Source organism: Heteronotia binoei, chromosome 21 (assembly GCF_032191835.1).
Source record: "Heteronotia binoei isolate CCM8104 ecotype False Entrance Well chromosome 21, APGP_CSIRO_Hbin_v1, whole genome shotgun sequence".
Taxonomy (NCBI): domain Eukaryota; kingdom Metazoa; phylum Chordata; class Lepidosauria; order Squamata; family Gekkonidae; genus Heteronotia; species Heteronotia binoei.
The window spans coordinates 83,990,418-84,003,020 of record NC_083243.1 but is presented as its reverse complement, the minus strand read 5'-3'; the positions used below and the strand labels follow the sequence as shown (position 1 = coordinate 84,003,020).

At 51.8% G+C, this 12,603-nt stretch overlaps 1 protein-coding gene across 1 annotated transcript in view; it reads right to left on the bottom strand.

Annotated features, from left to right (window-relative positions):
• The window catches only part of HEATR4 (HEAT repeat containing 4), a 67,011-nt gene that overhangs the window by 29,205 nt on the left and 25,203 nt on the right, over positions 1–12,603 (bottom strand). The window contains exons 8-9 of the mRNA XM_060262361.1: positions 8,349–8,453; positions 144–262 (exon numbers count right to left, since the gene is read on the bottom strand). Coding sequence (XP_060118344.1) covers positions 144–262; positions 8,349–8,453 — 224 coding nt within the window. The remainder of the gene's footprint in view (positions 1–143; positions 263–8,348; positions 8,454–12,603) is intronic.

The window sequence follows — 12,603 nt, the reverse complement described above, 5'->3', positions numbered from 1 at the left end:
CATGCGCTGGCCCTGCCAGCAACTGCAAGTGAAAGAGTGGGGAATCAAACCTGGTTCTCCCGAATAAGAGCCCATGCAGTTAACCACTACATCAAACTGGTTTAACACAGATTAAAGTGCCTAACACGTTGCATGCTACTTACCAGAGCTGGTCATGGATTTCTTTCCCAAGTGCTAAGTACCCCAAAGCCCGGGCAGCTGCCTGTCTTACATCAAACTTCCAATCTGTCCACATCAGCTGAACAAATTTGTTCTTGAGATCCTACACAGAAGATCGTATAATAAGGATGACCTACTTGTAACACAAATATCCTAACACCCTTGATTCAAAAAATACCTTTGTAAAACTATATCAGTCTTTCTAAAATATAAGCTCACTGTAAATTTGATGCACACATACAAAGCGACAATTCAATCAGACTGCATTGTCCATTGGAAGCTTTATATATTTTTCCATATTACTCAGTGAAGTTCATGTTTTTGATACACGGCATAGAAGAAATAGCTTTCCCCCCCTTAATGTGTCAACACAGCTACCTGCAATTTTTGGCTACATTAGGGTTGCCAAGTCCAATTCCAGAAATATCTGGGGATTTTGGGGGTGGAGCCAGGAGACTTTGGGGGTGGAGCCAGGAGACACTGGGGTGGAGCTAGGAGCAAGGGTGTGACAAGCACAATTGAACTCCAAAGGGAGTTCTGTCCATCACAATTAAAGGGACCTCACAACTTTTTAAATCCCTTCCTTCCCTCCACCCTCCCCTTCTCTGATTTCTTTCCCCCCAGCAAGCTGGGCACACATTTTACTGACCTCAGAAGGATGGAAGGCTGAGTCAACCTGGAACCGGCTACCTGAACCAGCTTCCGCTGGGATCGAACTCAGGTTGTGAGCAGAGGGCTCCAGCTGCAGTACTGCAGCTTTACTGTGTGGTCCCCTTTAAATGTGATGGCCAGAACTCTTGTGCTTGCCACACCCTTGCTCCTGGCTCCACCCCCAAAGTCTCCTGGCTCCACCCTCAGAGTTCCCAGATATTTCTTGAGTGGGACCTGGTGTGGGAGGGGAAAGCCTTGTGTTTCTTTACTGCTGCTGAATTCAGCAAGGAGGGGCAGACCTGTGGAATGGGGCAGAGAGAGAGGGAGGACCAACGGTGCCTTTTGAGGAAGGAGAGGGAGGCTAAGGAGATGGGGGGGGCAGCGGAGATGCCTGGGTTCGTGCAGAATGGAAAGGGAGCTCAGAATTCAAAGTCTGGCACAACAGCCTTTCTGCATCCCAGGGAGGGAGTGGATGCGCCTGCCAAGTGCATGCGGGGGGGCTCTTCTCCGCTTCACCGTAGCTGCTCCTCCAAGATGGGCTCAGGCTGAGCCCATCTCGGAGGAGCAGCTAAGATGAAGCGGAGAAGAGGCGGCAGCAGCGCAGCGGCGTCGCCTGCTCCGCTCCACCTCTGAGGTGAAATCAGAGAAGGGGAGGGTGGAGGCAGGCCAGGAGCGTGGCGAGCCGCGAGTCCGGGTCCTAGAAGGACCCAGATTTGCGGCTCGCCACGCTCCTGGCCTGCCTCCACCCTCCCCTTCTCTGATTTCACCTCAGAGGCGGAGCGGGCGATGCCGCTGCGCTGCTGCCGCCTCTTCTCCGCTTCATCTTAGCTGCTCCTCCGAGATGGGCTCAGCCTGAGCCCATCTCGGAGGAGCAGCTATGTTGAAGCGGAGAAGAGGCGGCAGCTGCACAGTGGCATCGCCCACTCCGAGATGGGGCGGCTCACCACACTCCTTGGTGGCGTTTCTCCCCCTCCCCCCGCTTCCATTTTTTTGGGGAGCGGGGGAAGAGGCTGGAAATCCTGGGGTCCCCCGCCAGGGTGGGAGGGTTGGGAAGCCTAGTCTACATATAAGAATTCTTCTAAATCTTATGCTTGCAGACTGCAGCGTAGCTGCTAGGCTGTATGAGCAGAGTTTGCTTCCCTGGATGGGAAGAGTCAGGAGGCGCCCGTTTTGGCACAGAGAGAAAAAGGTGGGATCTGCGCTCCTCGTCAGCTCCTTCGTCTTGGCAGACAATTGGCTGAGGCTTTTCTTTTGCTTTTGGTTGGACATTGGGGTTTGTTGGGGCAGTCGACTGGGCAGCGGCAGGTGAAACGTTGGCTGGAGCGTCAGCTGGAGCGTCGGCTGCAGTGCTGCGGGCTGGCGGCAGCATCGGAGATGGTGGAGGACGTGGCGTTGTCCTTCTTGTTGGCTGAGTATGCCTAGGGTTTGGGGTCTGCTGGAGCAGGGGTTGTGGAGCCCAGGGGTTGGTCTTTCCCCTTTTAATTTTTGAGGGTGTGTGCCTGTGGGGCAACCTGGGTTTGTTATTATTGCCCTTGAGGCTGGCAGGTGACCATTTTGGAGAGCCTCCCTCTCCCCCCCACACACACATTTTTCTCCTACTGGAGACATTGGTGTGCAGCAGAGGCTTTTGTGGCCATCTTCCCTTTCTTCTTCCAGGGGGAAGCCATTTTAGAGTGGAGCTGCAGGAGGTCATTTTGTGGTCTTGTGCTTGCTGTTTAGATGGCTGGTGGAAAAGGGTCAGGCAAGCCCAAAAGAAAAAAGCCAGTGCCTAAGGCGTCCAAGGCTCCTGCGAAAAGGCCACCACCGCCATTATTCTCTTCTGATGAGGAGGGTGATTCCAATATTGCTTGTAAATTGAGAGCATTGGAACAGGCAGCGGGCATCCTTTCTCCAGGTGGGGAAGATGGTGTGAGGCAATCTAAGAAGGGTAAGCAGGTGAGTATTCTCACCAGGCTGTATACCTAAGGGCAGGTCTGGTGGAGTCGTGCCTGGCAGAGACGCTGGACTTTGCGGTCTGGATGTGGGTTTGATGGCAGCAGCTGGAGCATCGGGGGTCGGTTTGCCATTGGTTCCTGCTGGATTCGGAGGTAGGTCGGGTGATAATTTACAGGCGGGGCCTGGGCAGGTTTGGCCATGGGGAGCATGGGGGCCTGCTTTGGCGGCCGGACAGGGCGCTTCCATGTCAAGCGCGGGGGCGCCTGCCTCCTCTGCGTTGGGCGCGTTTCAGAATTGGGCTTGGCCATGTGGGCAAGGCATTCCTAGTGTGTACCCGGGCACAGGGCATCCTGGCATGGCTGGTTCCTTTATGGGGGCGCCCTCAACATATGGGATGGTGCCTTTTGTTGCTTTGCCGTTTGGGGAGGTTGCCTTGCTGCTGGAGGACCACTTGCTTCTCGCTGCTAGGGAAAACATATTAAAAGGGGAGTACGTGGATATTTTTTCTCTTCTCTTTCGGGAGTTGAGAAAAAAGACAAGGAAGAATTGGATGAGAAAGAGAAGGAAAAATTGAAAAAACGGAAGGTGGACAGGACCTGGGCTGATTGGCTTCCTGGGTTCTGTATTTATGCCGGGGTGATTGCGAGGGCACAGCCATGGCGGGCAGCATCCCTTTTCCAGTATTTGGACATAATTTATAAAGGCTATACGGCCTTTAGTGGACCAGCCTGGTTACAATATGACCAGGAATTTAGGATGAGGGCTGCCCTGTATCCGTCCCTTCAGTGGGATCGGATCCATCAGCAGCTTTGGCTGCAGGTTATGTCCCCGGCTAGGCCTAATCTGGGCGATCGCTATGATAGTGGTCACTTGGTGAGTAGGTCATCCACATCCGCTGCTGGTTCATCAGGCTCTCCCCGCGGTGCAGCAAGGCAGGCGGTTCAACCCTGCAGGCTCTGCTGGGAATTTGGATCCCTTGGGGTATGTAATAGGAAGGCGTGCCAGTTCAAGCACGAGTGCCCCATGTGTGGTGGTTCCCACTCAGTTGACAACTGCCCTAGAGCCCGTGGGCGTAAAAATACAAAGAAGCCTGGTGGGAGCGGAGGTGCCTTTCCAGCTAAGAAAGGGGCCCAGCCCGATAAGGGTGAGACCTCTTGAGCAGTGGCTGTCGAGGTACCCTCGAAGGGTTGATAGTTTGTATTTGTTAGAAGGTTTTTAAGTTGGGTTTAGGATCCCTTTTCAGGGTCCTCGAGTTCCGTTTATGCCAGGAAACCTTAAGTGAGTTCAGGGCTTGGAGCAGGTCGTTAGAGACAAGATTCCAAAAGAGCTGGCTGAGGGAAGGATACCTGGTCCTTTTTCACATCCTCCAGTGAGTACTCTTAGAGTCTCACCTTTGGGTGTGGTGCCTAAAAAGGCACCTGGTGAATTTCGTTTGATTCACAATTTGTCTTTTCCTAAGGGGAAGTCCGTGAATGATGGGATCCCGGAGCACTTATGCTCTGTTAGGTACACCAGCTTTGACCACGCTGTTGCCGTGGTGAGGTGTTGCGGGGTGGGGGCACAATTGGCAAAATGCGACATTAAGTCTGCGTTTCACCTTTTACCTGTCCATCCCGATGATTTTGAACTTCTAGGGTTTTCTTTTGAGGGTCAATTTTACATGGATAGAGCATTGCCATGGGCTGCTCTGTGTCATGTTCGGCTTTCAAGCATTTCAGCACATTTTTGGAATGGGCTGTGTGGGAGAAAGTGGGTTTGCAGAATGTCGTTCATTATTTGGATGACTACCTTTTTGTGGGTCCCCAGGGGACTGGGCAATGTGGGCAGTTGCTGTCTGGCTTTGTTGAGCTGGCAGCGGAGCTTGGGGTTTCTTTAGCGCCTGAGAAAGCTGAAGGTCCGACCCAGAGGTTGACCTTTTGGGGGATTGAGATTGACACTATTGCGCAGTTGTCTAGGGTGCCTCTTCAGAAAATAGTGGAGCTGAGGGCTAGGATTTCTACCTTTCTTCTTAAAAGGAAGGTTACTTTGTTGGAGTTGCAGCAGCTAGTTGGGCACCTCAACTTTGCTTGCAAAGTGGTTGCTCCTGGGAGGGCTTTTCTTAGAAGGCTGTGTGATGCTATGGCAGGGTTACGCTTGCCTCAGCATAGAACTAGCGTCACCTGCAGCATGAGGGATGATTTGAGGGTTTGGCAGGAATTTTTGGAGTCCTTTAATGGAGTTTCTTTTTGGAAGGACGACATGAGGCTCGAAGCTGAGCTTCAGGTCATGTCTGATGCTGCTGGTTCCTTGGGTTTTGGAGTCTATTTCCGTGGACATTGGTGCGCGGATAGTTGGCCTGACTCCTGGGTAAAGGTTGGTGTGAACCGGGATCTTACGTTTCTCGAGTTCTTTCCTATTTTAGTCGCTGTTTGGCTGTGGGGGAAGGATATGGTCAATCACACTGTCCATTTTTGGTGTGATAATATGGCGGTGGTCCACGTCATTAATTCCCTTTCATCCAAATCTGGCCGGGTTATGAGATTGGTGAGGGCCTTCACTCTGCGTTGTTTGCGGCTTAACATTTTGTTTTTAGCCAAGCATGTTCCTGGGGTGAGTATCGGGGTGGCTGACTCTCTATCTCGTAAACAGATGGAGAGGTTTCGTCAGCTGGCCCCAGATGCCGACAGAGAGCCGGTGCCAAAGCCCCAGAGCTATGGCTGATTGGTGAGCCGAGGCCTGCAGAGCGATAGGTCTAGCCATTGCGCCCAGCACCAGGAAGTCTTACGAACGGGCTGTGCGGCAGTTTGCAGACTTTAGGGCTGAGGTAGGGTATTGCAGGGTTTGGCCCCTCCCGGTGGAGCATTTGCTCCATTACTGTGTTTTGCTGCAAAGTAAGGGGTTGGCCATGTGATCCATTAGGGGGCGCCTGTCTGCATTGGCTTTTTTCAGTAAGGCGCTGGGTTATAGGGAAGAAACAGCTGACTTTCATATTCGAAAGATGCTGGAGGGGTGGGCCAGAGAGGCCGGTCCCAGGGTTGATACGCGGAATCCTGTGTCTCCTTTGATTCTGTGGGGTTTGAAGAGGGTTTGGGACGTGGTGTGTGCTTCGTCAATTGAAGCATGTTTGTTTCACGCTGCATCTTTGTTAGCTTTTGGGGGGCCTCTTAGAGTAAGTGAGCTGGTGGCACAGTCTAGAAACAATGTTTCTGGTAAGGCTCTGTTGTTAAGGGATCTGCAACTATTTGTGGGTAAGGCAGTCATCACTGTCTGTCGCTCTAAGACAGATCAGTTGCAGAAGGGTACGGTGCTCGAGTTGGGTAGTTGTTCAGAGCTTGAGCTGTGTCCAGTTATTGCGTTGGCTGCTTATTTGGCCATTAGGGGGCCCATGGAGGGGTTTTTGTTTATACATTCGAATGGTAGCCCATTGATGAAGCATCAGTTTTGGGCAGTAATGTCATGGGCTTTGGGTGAGTTGGGGTTGTCTGGGGTGCGGTTTGGGACCCACTCCTTTAGAATTGGGGCAGCCTCAACAGCGGCTGTCATGGGGTATCCTTCCACTTCCATTCAAAGATTGGGCAGGTGGCGTTCCTCAGCCTATAAGGCTTACGTGCGACCTTTTATTATGCCGTGAGTGACTTGGTGTCTGTTTATTGTTGGTTCTGTTCTTGTTTAACTGTTTTTTCTCTTTAGATGCTGTTGTTCCCGGCCAGAGGAGCCGAGTTCTCGTATTCGGCCATAGCCACGTGTTTTGGTCCACTCATCAGGCTCGGAGAACTGCGGTTGGTTCTCAGCTGGGACTCAGCCAGCATGTGTGTATCGAATGGCGGGGGCGCCGGGGCCTTCAGTGGCCAGGCCTGCTGCCTTTGTTGTTTAAAGATTGTGTGGGTCCTTCTCCTCAGGTTTTAATTGTTCACCTGGGAGGTAACAATCTGGGACTCTTAAAGGGCAAGGCCTTAGTTTGGCAGGCCAAGGATGATTTCCAGCACATTCGGGAGCGATGGCCTGGGACCACCATAATTTGGTCAGCCATGCTGCCCCGCCTGGTGTGGCATTGTGCTTGGGACCCTGCAGCTATAGAAAGGGCCCGGTATAAGGCTAATAAGGAGATCAGGAAGGTGCTGGAAAAAGGGTTGGGCTACTATTTGCCCCATCCGGACATTTTGTTGAAATTTCCTGAACTCTACAGAGGGGATGGGGTCCATCTCTCGGAAAAGGGTAATATGCTTTTCCTGAGAGAAGGCTTTGGGCCTCCCGGTGGGCGCTAAACCCTAAGTAGAGACTTGGCCTTAGTAGTGGCAGGTTTGGGGGGGTTAGGGCACTATGCGGCTAGTGGAGGACTGTGAAGCATCCCCCTTTTGGGGAATTTGGGGTCTGGCATGATCAGCCTTCGGGTTTGAAGACCCGGGTTTGGAGAATGCAGACTATCTGGGAGGCTCGGCTAGAGGGTGCCTTTCTGGTGAGATGTGCATCTGGATTTGGGCCCTCTGGTGCGTGCCTCCCTGCTGGGCCTGCCTGGAGGGAGCTGAGTAACACTCAGCTCCAGCTGCGGGGCTGGGTCTCTCGCTTGTTAATGGCAGGGGAGGGGTCGCGGTGACTCCTAGCCCTGGCCAGGCCGCTGGTGAGGTACCCTTGCTGTTTATTAGAATATTTAATAAAGTGGCCCAAATTTATACCAATACTCTGTGTCTGACTCTTTATTCCATCCTTGGGGAGCAATCTTATGCTTGCAGACTGCAGCATAGCTGCTAGGCTGCATGAGCAGAGTTTTCTTCCCTGGATGGGAAGAGTCAGGGGGCGCCCGTTTCGGCGCGCAGAGAAAAAGGCAGGATCTGACAGTTAGATCTGCACTTCTCGTTGGCTCCTTCGTCTTGGCAGACGATCAGCCCTCCCGCCTGCCCTGCATGTTATGTGGGCAATTTGCTGGTTGCCTCCTTGGAGGAGCCGGGTAGGAATTTTTTACACCTTGGCTGATTGACAGTGGCTGGGGTGCGTTTTTTGCCCACCCTACATAGCAATGCAGTGGATTGGGGATTTGGCTATCAGGAGGCGCTGTTAAATAGGCCGTCATTTTAGTGGCAGGTTTTTGGGGTTTAGGGCACTATGCGGCTAGGGGAGGACTGTGAAGCATCCCCCTTTTGGGGAATTTGGGGTCTGGCATGATCAGCCTTCGGGTTTGAAGACCCGGGTTTGGAGAATGCAGACTGTCCAGGAGGCTCGGCTAGAGGGTGCCTTTCTGGCGAGACGCGAGTCTGGGTTTGGGCCCTCTGGTGTGTGCCTCCCTGCTGGGCCTGCCTGAAGGGAGCTGAGTAACACTCAGCTCCGGCTGGGGGGCTGGGACTCTCGCCTGTTAATGGCAGGGGAGCGGTCGCAGTGACCTGGCAGGCCGCTGGTGGGGTACCCTTGCTGTTTATTAGAATATTGAATAAAGTGGCCCAATTTTATATCAATACTCTGTGTTTGACTCTTTATTCCGTCCTTGGGGAGCAAACGAACTGCCCAAGAATTGAATTTGCCCAAGAATTAAATTTCTATTAATCTGCAATCATGCTAGTATTTTACTCAGAAAGATGACATTGTCAATATTCTCTTACTCTTATACATTGGACTCCTAAGGGAAAACATACCTGACTGACAGGTCCAGGAATACGAGAGAACGTTTTACAGGCTAAGACCCTGCGTTTCCATTGGTAGCTATTCAGTTCGGAAGCCAGCAAACATTGAACCAAGCCCTGTAAGGAAGAAGTAAGCCAAAAAGTACTTCGATGTATAACCACAGAAGAAGATTCTTAATACTGTGTTTAGGTATAGGAGGCCATGTTGGGCTGTGCATTTCATGGAAAGCTTTGGGCAAATGCCTCAGCCTAATCTTCTTCATAATGAGAAGAAATCAGCACAACAGAAGTAGTTAAAACACTTCTGAAAAGTGTTAACTATTCACCAAAATTTTTATTTTTAATGTATATATGAGAAAGGTTAGTACATTTCACATAATATTAGAATCATGGGATAAGAATGATAAAGATTTTATTGCAACTTGCTATTGACAGGGCTTTAGAAAGAGTTCTATATTCTTTTTACTCCACATCTTTCATGTAGATACTGTTTTTATTTATTTTATTATATTTATATCCCGCCCTCCCCTAGCATGCTCAGGGCAGCTAACAACAGTCAAAAACAACATATAAGTTAAAAAAACAAAATATACAATAAAATTGTTATAGAGCAATTACAGCACAATCCAGAAAGGGGGGGGGGGGGCGGAAGTCTTTTGGGAGCAGACGAGCCGCTATGTGGGCATAGGAAGGGTTTGCACCAACGTACGACCGGCGCCACCACAGCAGGAGGGAGTAATGTCGGAGGGGGGGCACCCAAGCACCGCTCCGCCCAAGGGCAGCGGCGCCTATGGGCTGCACCCAAGCGTGGGCAGAAGTGAGGTGGAGCGTGACGTTCGGGCGGAGGAGGGCATGGAGTTGGGGGCGTGGTTAGGCTTAGGTGATTTCCTGAGCTGTTTGACCCATGACATCCCCCCCCCCCCGAGAGATGCAACTTTACACCTGCAAATACTTCTGCTCTGGCCTTCCACAACTCAGTTGTTAGGTAGAGGAACACGTGGCGGGAAGTTCTGCTGGTGTGCTCCCAGCCATACAGACTTAGAGTGAGGGACAGACAGGCACATTGGTGATGGGTTTTGCACTTCCCAGTTGCTTTGACAGTATCTTTGACTTGCGAGGGGGAGAGAGAGGTCTCTCCCCTGGGGCTAACTGCTCTTGTTTCCAGGTCTCCACAGGTTCCGGGCTCCCGGAGGCTCTGCATGCGAGGACTGTTACCCATGGCTGGGTAAGTTCCACTGTCCATCCCCCACAGTCTCCTTCTCCCCTCACTCTCGACCGCTTGGTGTGCAAGCGTCTCTGGCACTTGAACCAGGCACTGGGCTCCGGCAGGGGGCATTTGCTGACCTTGCTCCCCTGTGCTACCACCTGGTCCCTTCCCTTGGTCTGTCCTCTGCTGCGTTCCCAACGCCTGGCAGGGCAGTGTGTGTGTGGGGGGGGCAGCTGCCCCGCTGTGGGGAGGTGGGTCAAAGACTGTCCCTTTAAGAGAGCGCCCGGCTGAAACACAGCCTGCTCTTCCAGCCGCCGCCCCTGCACATGCTCTTGATCTCTGTCTCCATTTTGCAGGTGGGACTCCAACACAGAGGCTTCCGTGTGTGCCGCTCCACCGCCCCACCCACTCCCTCAGCTGTTTCTGCCCACCACTCGGAATGGAGCCTTGCCCACGGCGAGACTGCCCAGGGCGCGCCAGGGAGACTGTTGCACTCTGTTCCGGAAAAATAAAGTCTGAGCTGTGCCCTCTGTTGTCTCTCCTGCTTGGCATCTGCTGCACGTTCCCTAGGCAACCCCCCCCCCATATCAGTGGCTTCTCCGAAGAAATGCCTGGGAGGGTGGGCAGACTTGGTTTGGGGGGGGGGGACAGTCTATGAGCTGCCACATTGCCCCCCACATAGTTGGACAGGGGAAGGGAGTGCTGCCCCTCAGCCTGCCCAGGCTGACAGCCTACGCGACCCCACAGGGCTGTTGTGTGCAGGGCACTAAGGGGGGGCTGATGAAGTGGACTCAGAGTTCTGTGGCTGATGCACTCGCACTCTGAGTTCTGTGGCCCCCGGGAGAGGTGTTCCATGCACATGGTAGGGGACATCAGGGCAACACAGGGGGTCTCTGGGTGGGGGGGAGTGTCTGCTGCTGGGCTGCTCACTCCCAGACACACATTCCATCCGCTGTCTATGACAGCGAACTCCTGCACTTCATACTTCCTGCTTGTCTGCCTGCCATTGGCAGTCTCTGACAGCAGGAGGGTGTGAGGGGATTGACGGCTTCTCCGTTGTCCTGTGTGGGCCTGTCTCGCCTCCATCCCTGCCTCGCCACCAAGCCAGGCTTCTCATGCGTACATGCCCAGCCTCACTCCTGTTCCCTCCCCATGTTGGTGGGACGTCTCTCCTTTGCCTGTGATGGTCTGCCCATCATTGGCTCCGTTTTCTGTTTGGGGGCGGGTTGGGGATGGCTATCAGCCTCTCTGGGGCCACCTCTCCCCATCCCTGACTGTCATGAGCCACGGCGCATGCACCAGGACTGGCCAATGGGGGGATGGGCTGGCCCTCCCCTCCGGCTGCCTCTGCCTCCCTTGTGCCTTCGCTAGTGGCATTGCCGTGGCAACCGTCTCCCTCACGGCAAGCTCTGCCTCTCCCCTCCCCACGCTCCAGCACGCTGAAGTCCTCAGGAAGTCTACTTGCGGCGTGGTGGCTCTGCCGTGGCCAGCCGCCCCTTATCTCTGGATTGGGCTGCAACTCCACTAAGATTACAGGCTTCAATTACATTAATAATTACATCAGATTGCACTTTTAGGCACTTAGATTATAATTCTAAACACATTTATGAGGGTGTTAGTCCCAGTAAATTTAATATAATTTATTTCTGAATATATGTGTTTAGGATTACACAGCATTTTAGTGTGATCAGAAAGATATTAATGAAATGTCAATGGACAGAACGTGCAATTTTTGCCAAAGAAACACAGGTAGAATTTATTTATTTACAAAAAAAAAATTGTATGCCATCTTCCTGCCCAATCAGGGCCCCGCAAGTCAGTCACCAGGTAAAACAAAACTTTTTTTTTTGCAATTCTGTTTTTATTTTCATTTTTCATAAAAGCAAAACATTATTTTAAAAAACAAGTGGAGAACCCACAGAACTTAAGGGGATAACTTCATTTCCTCACTATGCCCTCATTTCCACACTATGCCCTCTTTCTCTCCTTCCCACTCACCCACCAGCCTTTATAGCCCACCTTTCTCCCCAGGGGGTACTCAAACTACCTTATATCATTTTTGCCCCCTCCATTTAATGGTCATAACAAGCCTGTGATATAGATTAGGCTGAGAGTAAAGTTGCCATTCCCCACTTGGGGACAGAGGATTCCCCATTTTGGATGCCCTCCCCGCTTAGGCGGGGGGAGGGAAATGTCTGCTAGGCACACGATTATATCCTATGGAGACCAGTTCCCATAGGATCCCATAGGACAGGGGTGGCCAACGGTATCTCTCCAGATGTTTTTTCCCTACAACTCCCATCAGCCCCAGCCAGCATGGCCAATGGCTGAGGCTGATGGGAGTTGTAGGCAAAAAACATCTGGAGAGCTACCATTGGCCACCCCTGCCATAGGAAAATAAATCTGTGGGTATCTGGAGCAATTTGGGGGCTGTTTTTTTTAGGTAGAGGCACCACATTCAGTGTAGCATCTGGTGCCTCTCTTCAAAACACTCCCCAAGTTTCAAAAAGATTGGATCAGGGAGTTGAATTCTATTAGCCCCAAAAGAAGGTGCCATTATCCATTATTTCCAAATGGAAGGAAGGCATTTAAAAGGCACACTGTCTCTTTAAATGTGATGGCCAGAACTCCCTTAGGAGTTCAATTGTGCTTGTCACACCCTTGCTCCTGGCTCCACCCTCAAATTCCCCAGATATTTCTTGACTCAGACCTAGCTGACAGTGATAGATCACCCAGCAACTTCCATGACAGAATGGAAAGTTGAAGCTGTGTCTGCCATATCCTACTATAATGCTCTAAACCAGATACCACACTGGCTGTCAGCTTTTCCTCCTTCCTTTCCATGGAAAATAAATTAACAAGTGTACTGTTACAGTAGATTGTTATAATGCTACAACGTTATAGCAATTTAGCCAACACACAAGTCTACGTGGGAAGCAGAAGATGGGAGCAGGAGCTGGTTCTAGCCAGACATGATCTGGAAGATTTGAAGAGAGGGCCGCCACAAACCTGTCATCTGCTTGCAGACAGCTTTATACTAGCCCAAGTCTGTCCTGCTCC